This window comes from Babylonia areolata, chromosome 5 (genome assembly GCF_041734735.1).
Source record: "Babylonia areolata isolate BAREFJ2019XMU chromosome 5, ASM4173473v1, whole genome shotgun sequence".
NCBI classification, from domain to species: Eukaryota; Metazoa; Mollusca; class Gastropoda; order Neogastropoda; family Buccinidae; genus Babylonia; species Babylonia areolata.
The window spans coordinates 13586571-13606907 of NC_134880.1; the positions used below are offsets into that span (position 1 = coordinate 13586571).

The 20337-nt window shown below is 40.8% G+C and overlaps 2 protein-coding genes across 3 annotated transcripts in view; one reads left to right on the forward strand and one right to left on the reverse strand.

The window, feature by feature from the left end:
- Positions 1–2033, forward strand: part of LOC143281948 (endothelin-converting enzyme 2-like) — a 37793-nt gene extending 35760 nt beyond the window's left edge. Inside the window, exons 18-19 of one of the 2 annotated variants that reach the window (XM_076587264.1) lie at positions 1364–1447; positions 1500–2033. In XM_076587264.1, coding sequence (XP_076443379.1) covers positions 1364–1447; positions 1500–1515 — 100 coding nt within the window. In that variant the 3' untranslated portion in view covers positions 1516–2033. Of the gene's footprint in view, positions 1–1363 lie in introns of both variants that reach the window. The other variant, XM_076587263.1, reaches the window with a different exon arrangement.
- A 10118-nt stretch (positions 2034–12151) lies between these two features.
- LOC143281949 (deoxyuridine 5'-triphosphate nucleotidohydrolase-like) lies at positions 12152–19715 on the reverse strand. Its single transcript, XM_076587265.1, has 6 exons — positions 19524–19715; positions 17179–17270; positions 15791–15835; positions 15099–15173; positions 13754–13824; positions 12152–12669 (listed from the first exon to the last, which is right to left on the reverse strand). Exons 1-6 carry the CDS (start codon positions 19703–19705, stop codon positions 12613–12615), a joined length of 522 nt encoding a protein of 173 aa, XP_076443380.1. The 5' UTR covers positions 19706–19715; the 3' UTR covers positions 12152–12612.
- Positions 19716–20337: the final 622 nt, after the last annotated feature.

Sequence of the window (20337 nt, forward strand, 5' to 3'; positions counted from 1 at the left end):
GAAGAGTTGTCTAGATGTTACCTGCACTTGTTTTCCTCCACTACTATATTGCAAGAATATATATATATATATATTTAGAGAGAGAGAGAGCGAGAGAGAGAGAGAGAAAAATTGAAATTGCCCTAATCACAGTCTTTGAAGGGTTTCCGTTTTACATTTCCTTTTCCAATCTTTCCGGTTCTTTTCAAGTGATGGAGGGGTTGTTTACTTGTTACCTGCACTTGTTTTCTTCTACTATTATGTCATACACAAAAAACAAATGTATATATCATGTCCTAAAAAATGATTAGCTTCTCTCTGGACTCAGACAGGAAGACTGGGACCTCACAGTCAGGGGTTAACGCAGACGCATCTTTGGGAGTGTTGCTCAAGTAACCTGAGCAGCACTGCATGCGTTGGTATCTCTTGGTCCTGGCTGATGCTGGGTTGTATTATGACAGGAAGCATACAGTACAGCTTTCTCACATAGTCCCAAACCTAAATAGATCTCTGTGGCAGATGCGTCATCCTCCTCAGTGTTTATCATCAGGGGAACTTCTTCTTCTTCTTCTGCGTTCGTGGGCTGCAACTCCCACGTTCACTCGTATGCATACGAGTGGGCTTTTACGTGTATGATCGTTTTTACCCCGCCATGTAGGCAGCCATTCGGGGGTGTGCATGCTGGGTATATTTTTGTTTCCATAACCCACCGAACACTGACATGGATTACAGGATCTTTAACATGTGTATTTGATCTTCTGCTTGCATATACACACGAAGGGGTTCAGGCGCTAGCAGGTCTGCACATATGTTGACCTGGGAGATCGTAAAAATCTCCACCCTTCACCCACCAGGCGCCGTCACCGTGATTCGAACCCGGGACCCTGAGATTGACAGTCCAACGCTTTAACCACTCGGCCATTGCGCCCGTCATCAGGGGAACAAATCATAGGGGAAAGAAGGTCCCAGGTCCCATATTCTGTGGCCTTACTCTGCCTTCCTCTTATAGTGAACCAGTTTTTATTTCCTTTCCACTTTCATGTTTGTGGTGAATTCCTTTATCTTTTGCTGCTTATAGCCCAGCCATATCAGGGCCATTTCAGAGCTGAAAAAAAGCCATAAACAACCTAATAAGAGTGCCCAATTATCAAGTCCAGAAAAAGACAAATATCAGGTTTTTTGGCAAAAAAAAATGCAGGAGAATGGACCAGTAAGGCCTGTGAGTTTCAGTTTGCCCTTGCACCCGGGTGTGGCTGTCTGTGAAGAGCAATGCCACTGAAACAGCATGCATGATGAGACACAGGAAAAAATAAAAGACACGCAAAAAAACCAACATATTATGTTGCATAATTGGTAATTGGTGATGTTTTTGTTTTTCCCACAGAGTACAAGGGTCAGTGACCAACATGCCGCAGTTTGCAGAGGCCTTCAACTGTCCCCCTGATGCCCCCCTCAACTCTGCCCACAGGTGTCAGGTGTGGTAACTGTCCCCCTGATGCCCCCCTCAACTCTGCCCACAGGTGTCAGGTGTGGTAACTGTCCCCCTGATGCCCCCCTCAACGTCCCCCTCAACTCTGCCCACAGGTGTCAGGTGTGGTAACTGTCCCCCTGCTGCCCCCCTCAACGTCCCCCTCAACTCTGCCCACAGGTGTCAGGTGTGGTAACTGTCCCCCTGATGTCCCCCTCAACGTCCCCCTCAACTCTGCCCACAGGTGTCAGGTGTGGTAACTGTCCCCCTGATGTCCCCCTCAACGTCCCCCTCAACTCTGCCCACAGGTGTCAGGTGTGGTAACTGTCCCCCTGATGTCCCCCTCAACGTCCCCCTCAACTCTGCCCACAGGTGTCAGGTGTGGTAACTGTCCCCCTGATGCCCCCCTCAACTCTGCCCACAGGTGTCAGGTGTGGTAACTGTCCCCCTGATGTCCCCCTCAACGTCCCCCTCAACACTGCCCACAGGTGTCAGGTGTGGTAACTGTCCCCCTGATGTCCCCCTCAACGTCCCCCTCAACTCTGCCCACAGGTGTCAGGTGTGGTAACTGTCCCCCTGATGTCCCCCTCAACTCTGCCCACAGGTGTCAGGTGTGGTAACTGTCCCCCTGGTGTCCCCCTCAACTGTTGCCACAGGTGTCAGGTGTGGTAACAGTCCCCCTGATGCCCCCCTCAACATCCCCCTCAACTCTGCCCACAGGTGTCAGGTGTGGTAACTGTCTCCCTGCTGCCCCCCTCAACGTCCCCCTCAACTCTGCCCACAGGTGTCAGGTGTGGTAACAGTCCCCCTGCTGTCCCCCTCAACTCTGCCCACAGGTGTCAGGTGTGGCAACTGTCTCCCTGATGCCCCCCTCAACTCTGCCCACAGGTGTCGGGTGTGGTAACTGTCTCCCTGATGCCCCCCTTAGCTGTTGCCGCAGGTGTCAGGTGTGGTAACTGTCTCCCTGCTGCCCCCCTCAACGTCCCCCTCAACGCTGCCCACAGGTGTCAGGTGTGGAAACTGTCCCCCTGATCCCCCCCTCAACGTCCCCCTCAACTCTGCCCACAGGTGTCAGGTGTGGTAACAGTCTCCCTGCTGCCCCCCTCAACGTCCACCTCAGCTCTGCTCTCAGATGTCCCTACTGTCCTCCTCGACTTTGCCCGCAGGAGTCAGGTGTGGTAACTGCTGCACTGCCCCCTCTCCCCCTTCTCATCCCCCCACCACTACTCCACCTCCTGCCACAGCCACCACTCTCCTTATCACTGTGGCTGTCTGTGTGGTGTGTGGACAGTCTGTGTGTCATGTGGTGATAGCATGTGTGATGTGTGGACAGTCTGTGTGTCATGTGGTGATAGCATGTGTGATGTGTGGACAGTCAGTGTGTCATGTGGTGATAGTATGTGTGATGTGTGGACAGTCTGTGTGTCATGTGGTGATAGCATGTGTGATGTGTGGACAGTCAGTGTGTCATGTGGTGATAGTATGTGTGATGTGTGGACAGTCAGTGTGTCATGTGGTGATAGTATGTGTGATATAGGGACAGTCAGTGTGTCATGTGGTGATAGTATGTGTGATATAGGGACAGTCAGTGTGTCATGTGGTGATAGTATGTGTGATGTAGGGACAGTCAGTGTGTCATGTGGTGATAGTATGTGTGATATTTGGACAGTCTGTGTGTCATGTGGTCATTCAGATGAGACGATAAACCGAGGTCCCGTGTGCAGCATGCACTTAAGCGCACGTAAAAGAACCCACGGCAACAAAAGGGTTGTTCCTGGCAAAGTTCTGTAGAAAAATCCACTGCAATAGGAAAAACAAATAAAGCTGCACGCAGGAAAAAATACAAAAAAAAAGGGTGGCGCTGTAGTGTAGCGACGCGCTCTCCCTTGGGAGAACAGCCCGAATTTCACACAGAGAAATCTGTTGTGATAAAAAGAAATACAAATACAAATACAAAATAGTATGTGTGATGTGTGGACAGTCTGTGTGTCATGTGGTGATAGCATGTGTGATGTAGGGACAGTCAGTGTGTCATGTGGTGATAGCATGTGTGATGTAGGGACAGTCAGTGTGTCATGTGGTGATAGCATGTGTGATATAGGGACAGTCAGTGTGTCATGTGGTGATAGTATGTGTGATGTAGGGACAGTCAGTGTGTCATGTGGTGATAGCATGTGTGATGTATGGACAGTCAGTGTGTAATATGGTGATAGTATGTGTGATATAGGGACAGTCAGTGTGTCATGTGGTGATAGCATGTGTGATGTAGGGACAGTCAGTGTGTCATGTGGTGATAGTATGTGTGATATAGGGACAGTCAGTGTGTCATGTGGTGATAGCATGTGTTATGTAGGGACAGTCAGTGTGTCATGTGGTGATAGTATGTGTGATATAGGGACAGTCATGACTGTGTCTTGGGGACTGTCATGTGCTGACAACCTGAGTGATGATGTGGGGACAGTATGTGCCATTATGATTGTGTGTCATGTGGGCAGTGTGTGTGGATTTGCACACTTGTGGGAATATGCATTCATGTGTGGGTGTGCACACGTTCGCTGAACATGGCCCATTTTGATTCTCTGTTATTTGCCTTCAACATATGTTTTATTTCATAATATTTGTAACTGTTTGTTGCTTGTGACCAATTATTTCATTTTTTCCCCCTTCTTTCATATAAAATGTTATCATACAAACCTAGAGGCTTTCAAGGCTTTACCAGTAATGAGCACGTTGGGTTTATGCATCATACATCTGCTCTTGTTTTTGTTGTAGAGGTGTTTTTTTGTTGTTATTGTTGTTGCTTTTTCTTCCTTTTTTTTTTTTTTTTTTTTTCAAAGCAGGGGTGGTGCAGCATATATGGATCAGTCTGTGCATTTTGCCACATCCTTGAAACTGAGACTGTATTGTGCTGTATGGTGAAGAGTGTCATCGTCAGGTCTTGACTGCAGGCTTTTGTTTGTGGATGTCCTCTGTTGAGATGCTTTGTCCATAGTTTTGGCAGCAGGTGGAGGGTTGGAGTTTGGAGACATCAGTGGATTGAAGGTGATAGAAGAGGAAGGATTATTATTTTCTTTTATACCCTTTGTGCTTGTGTGTTTTTGTTTGTGTGGGGTTTTTTTTGTTGTTGTTTTGTTTTGTGTGTGTGTGTGTTTTAGTTGGTTTAGTTGTTGCTCTGTCTCCTCAGTGTTTGTCAAGATGTTAGTGTTGAGTGAGGTGTGGGGGGAGGGGGTGGCATACATGAAGATTCTGTGTGCAGTTGTGTTGTGGTTGTGGTGATTTTGGGGGGTGAATTAGTTCACAACATAGAGTGGTCTCTTTGCTCACTGCTCGGCTGATGTATTTTTTCACTCTTTTTCATATATCAGTTTTACCCATGCAAATAGCAGGAAAAGTTCCGTCGCCTTTGTGTGTGAGTTTACTTTGTACAGTGTTTTAGGATTTTGGGGGGAGGTGGGTGGAGGGGGGTGGGGGGGGGGGTATGGTTCCATCAAAAATACAAACATGTGTTGAATGTTAACATTTCAAATTATTTATATTTGGATGGGGAGTGTGGGTGAAAAACTAAAATACAAATGGCATCATCTAAGGCTTCACGAGTGGATCATTATTTCTATTACACTCACATTGTTGTACACTCCATGTTTACAGACAGTTAACAGAATTCATTGTTGATAAGGCTGTCTTTTGACTGTTGTTTTCTTGCCAATTCTCAGAGATACAATGTGAAAAATGCAAAGAGTGCAAAGCACACAATTATTAGTTTTCATGTATTTGTGTGCAGTGTTTGTTTATGTAAACATGAAAACTTATGGAGAGGTTTGTTAGTGCATTGTTTTGCAAACCAATCTATGCATATTTTTTGTTGATTTATTATTTATGTAGGGGTTTTTCTGCAGTTTATGGTTGTATTATTAATACAGTAGTTTTTGAGCAAACCATTTATGGTTGCATTATTGATATATTTTTTGTCTAACAAACCGTTTATGGTTGTAGTGTATTAAGTGTTTTGAGCAAACCATTTATGGTTGCTTTTTTTCTCTAAAATGTTTATGGTTGTATTATTATTATTATTATTATTATTATTATCATGTATTGATATAACACCCTACCTTATACCGGGGCTTCTTGTCTGGGCTTCATGTCTCATAACACACTCACCCGCCCCCCCCCACCTGCCCCCAATGTGGACACTGGAATAGGGTGAGGGGGCAGGGTCATATGCCTGATATATTTTGTGTATTATTTTTAATTGTTTATGCCCATGTTCCTTCTTTAAAAATCTTATGGCAAAAAAATTAATGGAGTGGTCAATGACAGAGGTATGTCCTAGGTTTATGTTCATGAACCTGACTGTATTTTGTCTCTAATTTTTCTTTTTGTCTGTGGGGTTTTGTTTTTGTTTGTTGTTCGTTTTTTTCAGGTTCTGCGGATCAGTGTATTCAGCGCTGGTATCACCTTGTCAGTTGGGCTGTAAGCAGTGTCACATGAACAAGGGTAATACACAACAGTTAGTTGTCCATGGAATAGAAAAGTGGCTGACTTCTGCATTGATTTGAAGGGTTTGTGGGGGGGGGGGGTTAGCACATTTTATGTTTGGGTCTGTCTGTTCTGTGACTTCCATATGTGCCAGGTGGGTACATGTGAGTTAACATTATATGCTCATTGTATTGATGGGGATGGTATGTTTTGTGTCTTTCTGTCAGTGACATTGTTCAGAGCAGATCACTGCCAAGTGATTTATACTCATACAATCCAAATTATTCCGATGGGAGAACATGTATCCAGTTGTTCAATGGACCCCAGCTGTGCCTTGAATGGTGATCATCCTGTTGATGGGGAGATAATGGCACTACAGTGGTGTTGCGTGTGGTGTTTTTTAGGTGTTGTGGTCACTTGTACATAATATATATTATACTGTCTGATCTTTTTGTGTTGGAGTTTTCATTCAACGGATTAAGGAGAAAAAGAAAGAAAGAAAGAAAGAAAGAAAATGGGAAGGGGGACCCATTACAAAGAAAGAAATAATAAAGGGAAATAGGACCCACAAAAAACAGCATTCAGCAGAGCAGGTGGAGACAGTGGCACCACATTGATGCTGGGTGTATTGCTGCAGTGTGTTGTGGTCACTTGTGTGCTTGCTATCTTATTACTCTGTGTTGTATTTTTAACTCAAGGAAATGGGAATAGGATCCACAAAAAAAACATGAGCAGGATTGTTCAGTGTTTTGTTAGTAGTTTGTGGAGCTAGTTGCAGGTGTGGAAATTCCTTCAACCAGTCTGTATGCAATGGGAGGAAGGTGGCAGAATGGTTAAGATGCTCAGCTGCCAATAGAGTCCGTGAGGGTGTGGGTTCGAATCCCGCTCTCGTCCTTTCACCCAGGTTTGACTGGAAAATCAAACTGAGCATCAAGTCTTTTGGATGAATGAATAAACCAAGGTCCCCTGTGAAGTACACACTTGGCCAGCTGGAAAAGAACCAATGGCAACGAGTGTTGTCCTCTGGGAAAATTATGTAAAAAGAAATCCACTCTGATATGTACACAAATATATAAGCATGCACTCGAGGCACTGGGTTATGCTGCTATCAGGCATCAGCCTAGCAGATGTGGCGTAGCGTGTATGGATTTGTCCAAACGCAGTGACGCCCCCTTGAGAAACTGAAACTGCACTGTGGTACATCTTAAGTCCCTTGTTTTCTCTGCTTTTGTGATGACTGATCTAAAGAACCCTGCCAACACAACTGGTATTGGATGAATTTTTACTGTATGGTACTGGCACATACACGCAAGTTGCTCAAATACATTGGATTGACAAGTTGTATGCATTGTATCAATACATAATATGCAGCTCAGTGTTTTGCATTGTATCTGCACATGACATTCAGTTCAGCAAGTTGTTTTGCACTGTATTGGTATATGAATACAGTTGGCTCAAGTCCTTGAAGGTGTTAAGGATGGGCAGCAACAGCTCTGACTATACAGATGTGGTTTTGGGTGGTCGAAGAGCTTCGTAAAGTCCTTGGAATTAGGTTTTGAAGCCCACATGAACCAGGATTGTATGCATTGTTTTGTGAGTAGTGCCAAACATCTTCATAATAGAACCAACTTTGGCCTTGTCCTATTTGGTTTTGTTTCAGCTAGATGTGACACGTTTTGATAATCTTTTTGTTTATGCAAAAATTAAAACACTGGGATAACATATTAAGCCACACAGCACCTAGCTGTTTCAGCTCATTTGCATAATGTCATTTTCAGACGCTTTTTTTATTTATTTTTTTTTTAGAGAGGCATGTCCTTAGCAATTTAGATCTCTATTTTGAGAAGCATTTGTTGTACAAAGTTTTGATATATGTCTTCAGGGGCATGTCTGAATTTTTTTGTCTTAATTGTATGAAGCTTGTTCACTGTTGAAAGAGTTTTTTTGCTTTTTGTTGGTTTATTTGCTGCCCCATCATCTGCACCATTTCAGTGACATTACTCCAATGCTGCTCATTTAGATTCCCCCATACACGGCCACACACGGGTTCGTCCGTCACAGTTCCAGCATCGGCAGTCCGCAGGGAGTTAGATCCATGTTAGGTCACCAGGAGGCCGCACACCAGAGGAGACCCTGCACTGCTGCAGAGTCACTTCGGTGGTGTTCAGTGGAGCCTGTTCTGATTCAACGTACTTAGGACACCACCTACTAAGCCCCCTACCAATGACAATAATGGCTTAGTTGCGGAGCCAGACTGAGCGAGCGTCCCTCCCAGTGTGGAGACCGCCACCACGTCCCTCAAACAAAAGTCCCCCATGAATCTGCCGATACTGAAGACACTGACAGGACTCACCCCACGTACAGAAGTGGAGGGGTATCGAAACTGAGGTCACCATGAGAGCAGGGCATGAAAGGCCACAGACTTTGAGACTGTTTTGTTTTTCTGATGATGATGGAGGATGACGATGACGATGTTGCTATGGGGGTCCATTTTGGTTTTGGACTGCGTGACAAGGCTGTACTCTACGCTTCCTGTCATAATGGTATCCCGGCGTTAACCAGGCCCAAGAGATACAGACACTTGCAGTGTTGGTCAGGTAATTAGAGCAACACACCCAAATACGCATCCTTGAAGTGGATGACACTCGACTGTGTGGTACCAGTCTCCCCACTTAAGCCCACAGCACACTCAACCCTGAGTAGGAGCCGGCCACTGGCCAAAAAACCCACCTCCGCTGGGATTCGAACCCGCGTCCTCCCAGCCGTCAGTCCGCAACGCTAACCACTTCACCACGGTGGCAGGTAAGATGTCATAGTATAACAACCCGAGATTTTGAGAACCATTTTCAGCATCATAAAAGAATAATCAGATTATGTATCATGTTAGTGAAAACACCTTTTCCTTTTCTTTTTTGCTTTTTTTTTTTTTAGTGTCGCTGTTTATGCCCGTCTTACATTAGCATACCCTGTTTGTTATGTAATCAGCCAATTTCTTTGTCACAGTAATAGGGAAGCAAAACTTTGTTGGTATTAAGATTAATGAAAAGCATTCTCAGCTGGTATTAAGATAATGTTTACAGTCAGTGCAGATTTTTGTCTCATTTGACATTAGAATTTTACATTTCACTGTTGAATCTTTTTTCTGAAGGGGGTGTTATGTATGCATATTAAAATCATCAATGTGCCTTATGCATTCCCTTTCAGAACGAAGTCATGGCATTACATAAAATTTTTCTGTTGGTAAACATCAGATTTGTCAGGTTGTGTAATAATGTCTTCTAAGTCACTACTTGGGTCTTTCAAACTATGCAGATAGAATGTTAATGAAATACTGGAGTTATGTGCTGTGTTGCTGGGAAAGACACTGTTTAGTCTTTCTGATGAGAATACATAATCCAGTTGCAAGTCAATTTCTTTCAATATTCTCATTAACATCACTTTTTTGAGTTAGCCTGTGAGCGCATTTTCACAATTTAATTATATTATCACAAAGCTCAAGACAATTTTCATGTTTTTTAATTTACATTGTTAAAATTTTATATATACAATACAAACATCTGATGAGTTTAAGTGATCATTGATACCTAACATTGTTGTCCTGTCAATATTTGTTTCCTTTTATTTTCCCTGACAAATGCATTTGCTGAGGGCTACATTTTCAAGGGTTTCCAAGATTTATCATCGTTTCTTGGATTTCAAGGGGCCTTGAAAAAGTTACTCAGAATTAAAACATTTGAGGGGCATTTGAACCCCCTGCTGTTGTGACAAGAGTTACTGGCAGTGAGGCCACTGTGACAGAAACCATGGACAAGCATTGGTAATTATTCAACTTAATGGGATAGCATTTTCTCTGTGATAAGAGCTCAAGTCTTCCACTTGTATACATTCAGACTGTGTGAGACTACACGCATCCAGATTGTGTGACATTGTGTACATCCAAGTTGTGTGTCATTGCATACATACATTTTGTATAAACATTTACGAACAAGACTGTAAACATATTTTGAGAGTTCAGTCACATAGCTGATTTGTTTAAGTGTGGATGGCAAGGATAATTTTTCCATTGGTGGTTTGGGCACAAATATGTCTAAATATTCTTGATGATTAGTATGGATCAGGGTATCACCACAAGTATTCTACAATTGGTCATTAATTTAACATATTTTTACATCAAAGAAAATGTGTGTACGAGTATGTGCTCTCCAGTTGTGTATATTTACAATTCTGACAAGAAAGAGAAAGTGAGATCGGGCAGGAAATTTTGAGGGAATAAAGTAACAGATCGTATCTAATGTCAGACTACTTATAATTTGCTAATGGACACTTGGGTAAGCCGACAAAAAAATAAGGATGAGTTAAAAGATCTTTGTAACTGTTGTTGGAAAGTATAGAATTTACTCTTAACCTGAAAAAAGAGTATGCATATTTATTTTCTGTCCACAAAGGCACAGAATATTCTCGGTGTGTTTTGGTTTGAAGGCTTCAGTTTTCCATCTCTACATAATTCATGGGACATAAATGCTGCACACCTTCCTCTGTCAGGAACATAGGGATAAGGTCAAACATTACTTAAACCCTCGAGTGCCATAGTACACATTGTATTGCATGTATTACCCTTTTTGTCACAACAGATTTCTCTGTGGAATTTGGGTTGCTGTCCCCAGGGAGAGCGCATCGCTATACTGAGAGCGCCACCTTTTTTTTTTTTTCCTTGCTGCCTACAATTTTTTCCCCCTGTTGAAGTGGACTTTTCTACAGATTTTTGCCAGGAACAACCTTTTTGTTGCTGTGGGTTCTTTTACATGTGACAAGTGCATGTTGCACACAGGACTTCGATTTATCGTCTCATCAGAATGACTACCGTCAAGACCACCACACAAGGTCTAGTGGAGGGGGAGAAAATACTGGTGACTGTGGGATTCAAACCAGTGCACTCAGATTTTCTCACTTCCTAGGCGGTCGTGTTACTACCAGGCCAACACTCAGCGTGTTTAGTACATAGTGCTGTCACTAATGACATCAAATGGTTAATGGAAGGCTGAAAAATCACACATTTGATCTGGAGATGTATCTCCAGATCAGTTTCTCAGTCTTTGGCCAACTGTTCTGGATTCTGATTTATGACTTGATATACCACTTTCTACTCTTTTTCTTTCCCAAGCACTCAAGGGATTAATACAACATGAAAATAATCACACAAAGTTTGACATTACCAAATCCAGTTTAGCATCAGAAAGAAGTCAGCTATGTTCAGGGAGATGTATAGGTATCTGTTACGTACTGCATTTACTGCTGTCATAATTTGCTTGAACCATTTCAGTCCATTTTTCACTTTGATTTTTTTTCACTCCTGACCTTACTTTAATATAGGAGCATAGTTAATGCACTTGTTTTTATTGGGTATTCCATTCTGATTTATGCTGTCATTAGTTGCCCATGCCATTCCAATTTATTCTCAGTTTTCCATTTATTTTGTTTTTTCATCCCGGAATTCCTTGAAGAATCTTCCAATTCTCCAAGGGCAACAACAGAATGTCTCCATCGTTCATGAGGATGTATGGGAGCAAAATTTACACCATAATTCTGAAATCCATGAATACAATAGAAGGATGTGACTGCAGAAGGATTTTACAGTGGTGTTCAATGAGTGTTGAAATCTCAAACCGTTGTGCCATTGATGTTTCTGAAAATGAGAGGCCATGTCAAATTATTTTGACTATTCATTTAATCTTACTGTCTAAAATGTGTTTCAGTCTTTTTTATCTGACAAACTGCTTATGGTTGTAGAAATTTTACTTTAGAATCTCTTCATTTGAACACAGAATGGTGGAAGAGAATGCTTAACGTCTATATTTCAATAAATATAGTGATAATTCAAAACCCGGTTGTATTTCCTTTAGTCGAAATAAAGAACTGAAAATAAAATACACTGTGTGCTGTTTATTCCATGAGAGTTTTGCACAAGATTAATTTGTTATACATCACTGACAAGGTCAAACACAGAAGATTCCTGATCATATCATCCATTTTCTCCCCTCTCAACTCTTCTCAATCTGAACACACGCAATTACAAGAAGAAATGTACACTTTACTTTCAACGACCCATCCAAGTTTTTGTAACAATACAAGGGTACATTTGATCACACACTTACATGCTTCTCACTTTCCAACACGCACTGCAAGAATGATTTGTCTGTGGTGAAATCTATAAAAAAAAATTTAAAAAAATTAAATGATAAAAAGGAAGGCTGCCAAAGACAGGCCTGAATGTGACTGTGGATGGTACATTTTGGAATGAGAAATGTGGAAGTAACATGACAAACTGTGCACAAGATGGAGGAGACATCTCTTTTAAACAATAACTTAGTGTCCTTTGAGACATGTGAACAATGTAAAACAAAGATGCAATTTTTATGATATTCAGTGTTTTAGAACATTATTACTGATGCAACTTTTGTGAGATTCAAAGATTCAATGTATAATTATTAATGGTTCGGTACAACAGAAACTGGTTGAATATTATTACAAAGTTGGTTTTTTTGATCAACCATACCTGACAACTACTAACATTTACTTGCTCATACATTCTCAGCATTTGTTCCCCATTCTTTTTTCAAGAAATGTCAAAGCAACTGATGAAAACAACCAGTTTAACACACATCCAGACACTGGACAAGTTTTCCAACAAGCTAGTTCTTTCCTGTTGACCCAAAGCCACCATCGCCCCTGTCAGTGTTGTCCAGGGTCTGGAACAAGACACATGGAAAACTTTACAGCTCATACAATCCATGTGTCATGGAAAATTCTGAAACTCATATACGTAATGTATGTGTTACAGAAAATTGTTAACTCATACACGCCTACACACCATATGTGTGACAGAAAACTTCATAGATCATTAAGTGTCATGGAAAACTTTGAAACTTGTACACACCAAATGAGTCATGGAAAACATAGATACCATTATGAATTATGGAATCACTGTAACTAAAACACACAATGTATTGTAGAAAATTTTTATCTCATACACACAATCATATGTCTATGAAAAATAATGTTTATGAGTTGCATAGTTATCATGGAAAACACTGACTCAAAAGACCTGGAAAACATACCAAAGCCACATACAACATCAGAGGAAAACTCATTCAAGGAAATAAGTGACCAGTAATAAAGTCAAGAAAATTACTTCACCCACATTTCCAGCAACAATCCTTTACACAAACACATACACACAAAGCATGAAGGGAATGGCAAAAATACATACATGAGGTGAGACACACACACACACTGGATTAATCTAAGCGTTGGACATAAGACGATGGATCGATAGTTCTTGAAAACGACCAAAACATTTTCGATTAAATCAGCACCTTGTCCAAGTAAAATGATTTTTTTTCCAGTTTCAAATCACTCTTTAAGTTACAAAATTTCACTTTGATCAAGCGTATTTGATTTATCTTGGTTCTGTAAAATGTGCCTGTAACAATCATTGTTGCTAAGGGGTGGGGGATGGGTTGGTTTTTTTTGCTTTGTTTAAGAGCAAAAGTTAAAAGCAACTTTGCACAGATGTCTGGACACTTTGTCCAAAAGGTTTCCAAAATGTTTCTATCGATTTTCCTTGAACTAGGACATCTGTCCTAAGCTTTGGAATTTTCAGAGATTATATATAAATATAGAAGAAACAGAATTAGACTGCACACTCTAGTCCTTTGGACATGATTCTCAACAGATTCTTCATCACCGAGATGGAGTGAAGAAGGGTCAACAGCTGAGACAAATGAATACATGAACAAAATGGTGAATACAGTTCACCACCTGGAAACTCACCTTCAGTTCCTGCAGTTCAGGAATGTAGATCCTCTCACAGATGAGCTGTGCAATACGGTCACCCTTTTTCACTGAAAAAACAAACAAGCCCACATCGGATTACCATCATTAAATCCGTCAAAACTAGAATAGTAAACAATGAATTCTTTTGTCAGTTAATGCCCATGTTTCAACTCATGTTCAAACATTTTCTGGAATTTCAAAGGATTCAGTATTTTTAAAGAAAGTCATTGGGTTCCTATGATTCTCAACCACTGCTGTGATTCCTGAAACAGAACACTTTAAGGACATATAATTAAATTTCAATTAAAAAAAAAAATCTTCACCTGGCTTTGTTGAGTAGTGTGTTTCATTACACAATACCATTCTTAGGGAAAAAAAAACATGAACATGGCACATCTGATGCAACCTGTCCCTCAAGCCCTCTGGTCATATTCCACTGGAGTCTGCTTACACCAGATTCAGAAGACAAGGCAAACATGCTCATAGTAACCAATATTTGTGTTAAGTTGCAAGAAGAGTTGGAACAAGGTCAATGTCAATGTGAGGTGTGCTGTTACGCCCAAAATTGTTTCCTGCCCAAACTGTCACACAACTTTGGCAAAAGAGTTGAATGGAAATTCAAAATTTGCTTATGAAAACTGAATTATCATGTCACTAAGGCTTGTGTCAACTGAAAATGGGTATCAGGGACATGGTGACAAGTCTCCACTCTTGAAGAAGGGAGGGGGGCACTCTCACTCAGTCTCTCTTCAACTAAACAATTACTGTAGTCAGTAGGGAGCTGAGCTGATTGTGTTAAGTACGTTAATCTGCAAAGGCACTACTGAACACCGCCAGCAGTGCAGGTCTCCTTGGGTGTGTGGCCTCTTGGCAACTTAACATCAATGGTTCCCTATGGACTGCTGGCGCTGTGACTGCGACAAACCCAGGTGTGGGTGTGTATGGGGGACTCAGGGGTGGTGTGGAAGTAATGCCACTGAAACAGTACTCATGATGGGGCAGCAATATAATTATAATAATAAATAAAAATGAAACCAGTTTATCATGTTACTGAGACTTGTGTTAACGAGGGTCCTCTGGGTTTGTTGTAATTCCTGTAATCAATAATCCTACCGCCTTTCTGCCTCTATCTTTTTACCACTCCAAGTTTAACATGCATTCAGATTTATGTTGTTGTATAATTCTGAATCTTCCATGAGAAAGTGTTACAGCATTAAACAAATACAAACAAGACCTCAATTAATGGTTATAACACCAGACAGCAATTACACTTAAAAAAAAAAAATTTTTTTTTTTTTAAAAAGACCACAAATTATCAATTCTTAACCCAGATAGCACTTACCTTCAAAGTTTGCATCAGCGAAGTTGAAGAGGACAACACCAACGTTACCCCGGTAGTCCTGATCTATCACACCAGCTGCAAATAAAATAACAACTGATTTAAAGGTTAACATTAATGATAGAAATGTTGATAAGGAAAATCCAGAGCAATCCTTTTACCAAGTGTTACTGTTCAGATGCTGCTAGGTCCCTCCTCTCAGCAAGCTAATGAGGAATTCAAGCTTACTGAGGCATAGAACTAAACTACATTCCACTCTGTAGTCTACAGCAGATAACTTTCAGCAGAAAAGAAATCAGATCTTACTATGCCAATACAGCATCTGAGTTTGACAATACAAACAATCTGAAATGGACAATAGTACAGCAAACATTTCACATTATAACTTAATTCATTTGTGATTTGGGGGGCATAAAATTTTTTTAACAAACTAAAGACTGAGGGTCACAAAATAATCAGTGATCAGTCTAATCATCACTTGAAGTAGTTGAAGCATAAGCTGCTCGCTATCTGACATGTATGAACGTAAAAACAAACACAATACGGATGCAAACAATACAGCCACAGTTCACAACCAAAGATTTTAATCCACAATGGACTACTTTCTAACAGAACAGAATTCCTGTGGCGTGTCGTTTTGATTGAAAGCAAGCAAAATGTTCATGCAGGTAACAGAATCATTCACTGTGACATACCTCCAACATCAATGAAATGTTTAGCAGCCAGACCAGACCTGGGAGCTGCAAGCAGAAAACATCTCTGACTGATCAACTTGTGTTAACAGTCACACAAATGGAGTGAAATATGTGTGTGTGTGTGTGTGTGTGTGTCTGTGTCTGTGTGTGTGTGCGTGGGCAAGCACGAGTGTCTGCATGCATGTGTAAATGTGTTATCACTGTATGTGGCTCCTTTTCTTTCTATTACTTTCCTTCTATGTATGCTGCTTTCCCCCCCCTCTTTTTTAAAAACCAATTTGTTAACATGTTTATACCACCTTCATTTTTATCAGTTTTCACACACACACATACACGCGCACACAACACACGTCTTCAGTGTATAGCCTCTTTCCCCTCCCTCTCTGTTCTCTATAGATTCCTTTCTCAGGGGATGGGGTGCCAATCAGAAATGTGTATATTCGTGCATCCATGCCTGTGTGTGCATGCAAACAATCACATGTGCATGAATGTGCCTCTTTCCTTATGTACTTAGACACACACACACGCATGACAGATCCACTCATCTATTCTATACTTGAGAATTGTCAAACAGTCAACCACATATCACATGAAGGTAATATAACTCTGAGACCAGAAAAAAGCTTGAGTGATGCCATATGCAATGGCAGCTAAATCACACTCAAACGCCAATTCAACAAATTTGGTTGTTTTTTGAATGTCTGTCTGCTCACATTATCCAAAAAATGAGGCTGGAAGTTAAAGGTAGTTGATAACAAAGTTTACATTAGCTACTTAGATACAGGGATCAGGTTCGACATCGGTCATTGACGCATTTAATTTTGAAATGACCTATTGTTTTTCAAGTTGCCAGGTCACATGACTTATTGTTTTTATGACCAATCGGTCAACCAAAGTAACCATCTCTCTCTCTCTCTCTAACGATCGCGATCGCTTTGTCGTCTGCTCCTACAGGAAATGACTATAAACTGGTTTATTAAAATATGGATCCATGACGAAACGAAATCCGAAACGAATCTTTATCGCTGCCTTTCGCGAGCTTCGGCGAGAAGAATTGGCGTTCCCACTTTTGCATTAACCGAGTGCAGTTCCGGGAAAACTGAAAGTAGACTTCTGCTTTCAGTTTACAATTCCTTTCATTTGTGCATTATTAAAGTTTGAAAAAGCCCGGGACGGGTGATATTTGACCTATTGATTTTCAAAATGACCTATTGATTTTATGTTCTTCCGGTCATATGACCTATTGTCTATTGAACCCAACCTGATCTCTGTAGATATTTCCTAGACTAATGTTCTGACATGTTTCAAAGCATTTTCTGCACCAAGAGTGTTTCAGGGAGGTTTAAAGTAAATATGCTGCCAGGTGGTAATGTGCAATCAGAACCCACCAACTCTTCCATAGCAACCTTCTGGCAAAGCAATCTGTATGTCTGTCTTGGCAATCACTTTGCCACGGGCAGGAACTGTGTAGTCATAGGCACTGCAACCAACAAAATCTCACTTATAAATCAGCACAACCCAACAAACTGAAACCTAAGTGAGACAGTATGGGTGTGGAAAAGTCATAGGAGTGCATGTGCATTCCTTGTATATGATATAATTTTACATAATAATTAATATATATATTGATTCACTGGTAATGACCAAGTAAGTGCATATTGCATAATCTGCTTTTGATTCATTTTTAGTTAATCTTGTACCTAGCTCATTGATGGAAATGAACAGAACCCCACACACAAAAAAAGGGAGTTATGTGATGCATGCGTTCGTAGTGCTTTGTTTCAGTTTCAGAGTTTGTTTATTCCCATTAACTCTTTTGAGTCATAAAGAAACAAGGAAACATGACAATAACTGGATGACGGCCACAGAGGAAGAGTGAAGATAATTTAAAAAGAAGAAACCAAAGGGGGGATAATACAAATGGGGGGAAAATAAAATGAAATAAAAGGCCAAATGTAATCATCACTCTGGTACAATGCAATAGAAATAGACAAATGCACAGATCACAACTTAGATTTACAATACGGCTCTGTATCTGACAAGTTCAGCCTGAACTGGGAACTGGAGGGTTAGTTGGAGCATAGCAGTAACAATGACATAGTGTAACAAAATAAAATACACAAAAATTTGCATGTTATTTTAGCACCCATTTGCCAGTAATACTGGGACTGGTTTGACATACACATGAGAAAAAAAAAGACATAAAAAAAGATATGATCATGCAGTTACAAATGTATATGTACGGGATGCGGTGTCAAGATTAACACAAGTCATTGTTCTAATTCCTATTCAACAAGTACAGTTAAGGCATAAGTGGCAAAGAATCCGGACTGAAACTGGCTCCTAACGAAACACATTAAAACCTTCTTTAATGAATTTAGCAAAATTTAGTAACTTTTTCTTACCAATAGACATTAATGTTGCATATTTGTGGAAGTTGGGACGTGTTCTGTAATACTTAGGTAGATAAATGATTGCAGAGATTTTGAATTGCAGGACATTCCGTGACAAAGTGGTATTCGTCTCCTACTCGATTCGTATCACTAAGATGACACTTTTTTTTTTTTTAACAGTGTACATGGACAATGAGCTAAGGGAAACGACTCCGGTTGATCAGGATCAGGATTTGGGGCGTTGTTTTATACAACTTAGCCATTTTTGGCTTTTTATGCCCCTTCAAATTTACTCCTTTACATTGTTGGTCAGGTCGTTGACTAGCTCAGTCATTTTATCCATCAGTCATATTTCACTTTTGTCAATAACTCATGTTTATCTATGAGGTTCTTAAAAGTATTTATACTAGGTGCACGTTTGATATTGTTTGTTAATTTGTTCCAATAATTTGTAACTCTGTTACTAAATGTAAACTTTCTGAGATTTGTTCTGGAATACTGTTTTTTTGTCTGTACTGTTTCTTATAGTGTCTACCTTTGGAGTACAAAAAAAGCATGCTTTGTTTACATCGTCAAACCCATTTAATATTTTGTATGTCTGTATCAAGTCCCCTCTTACTCTTCTTGCTTTAAGTGATGGTAGTTGTAAGTACTTTAATCTTTCTTGATATGAGTAATCTTTTATGCTATAGACCAGCTTTGTTGCTCTTCTTTGAGCCCTTTCTATGGCTTGTGACTGCTTTATTTGTGTTGGGTACCATGCAGTGTTTCCATATTCTAGGATAGGTCTAACTAATGTTTTATATAACCGTAAGAAAGTAACCTTATCTATAAATGTAAATGCTCTTTTTATTATTCCAATCTTCTGTTCGCTTTGTTTATACTATTTGTCATATGTTTGTCAAATGATAAATTTTTGTCTAATGTGACACCAAGTCTTTTTCCTCATCACATTTTGATACTTTTATTTCTTTGTCTCCGATTTTCATTATGTATTCTTTTTCTGGTTTTGATTTCCCAATATGAAGTACTTTACATTTTTTAGCATTAAAATATAAATTCCATGAGTCTGACCATTTTACTAATGTTTCAATATCTTTTTGTAAATCCTGATAGAATTCTGACTGGTGGAACAAACTTCTTCCAGATGATGCCCAGGACTTCGTCTGGGCTCTATTTGTCCCTTTTCATGATACTACAGTGTAAACACTAACATTAAACTGTACTGCAGGTTTACTCTCCATCCAGATGCAAAACTGCAAAAATCGCGCTTACGTCTTATAACAAACAACCTTACATCACCAGTAGCAACACTTACGAACGTAAACTGGTCAAGATACCTGTACAAATCATATCCCGCTGCCTGTTCTGACCCTCTGGTAGGTGTGGTGGCTTCTTCGGACAGCTTGGCGAATTTCAGAGTGACAACTTCTGCTGGCATCTTGGAGAATGTGCGTTGCAAGATGAACAAGATGCCTGTTTGTCTCACACAGCTCAGTTGGCGGGAAACACACTGCTGCATTACTGACGACTTCGCGGGAAGGGGGATAAGACAAATTGACTTTCATCACTTCCGTTTTAGTTTCAGTTTCATAAAGGCTTCCAAGAGGGCGGTGTTACTCGATAAACCACATCTGTTAAAAAAGGGAGGGGGAAGGGGTATAGATGCCCGACCTGCAGTAAGGTCAAAACGCCAGAGACACATATAGAACATCAAACTAAAAAGTGAATGTCAAGTAACATAAAGTAGAGAAATAAAAACACTAAAATTGACCGTAGTCCAATAACAAAATAAACATAATTATACTCCCCCCCTGTCCTACCCTCCCTTCCCCCATCTACCCCTGTTCTACTCTCCCATCTCTTCCCTGTCCTATTCTCCCCCCCATGCCCATCCACCCCGTCCTACTCTCCATCCAGTCCCCCCATTTCCCACTGAGCCCACTGTCCTACTCAGTCTCCTATCCCCCTACTCCACCCTCCCGCTTCCTACTATCCCCCTCTTACACGCTTCTACTCCCGTTATCCTCAGTCTGACTACCCCCTCCACTGCTCGACCTCCTACCCCCTGCAGTAACTCTATTGATTTTGACCTAATCACCTGCAGACGCTTCACAAAAAAGGAACTGAGACAAAAGACCACATATTTTCCTC

Excerpts from the sequence above, each read along its gene's own strand:
- LOC143281949 (XM_076587265.1), bottom strand. The coding sequence starts at position 19,705 with ATGCAGCAGTGTGTTTCCCGCCAACTGAGCTGTGTGAGACAAACAGGC. Across the intron at positions 13,825-15,098 it reads CGCTGATGCAAACTTTGAAG|TGAAAAAGGGTGACCGTATT; the intron begins GTAAGTGCTATC and ends TTGTTTTTTCAG. Across the intron at positions 12,670-13,753 it reads CTGAACTGCAGGAACTGAAG|ACCCTGGACAACACTGACAG; the intron begins GTGAGTTTCCAG and ends GTCTTGTTCCAG.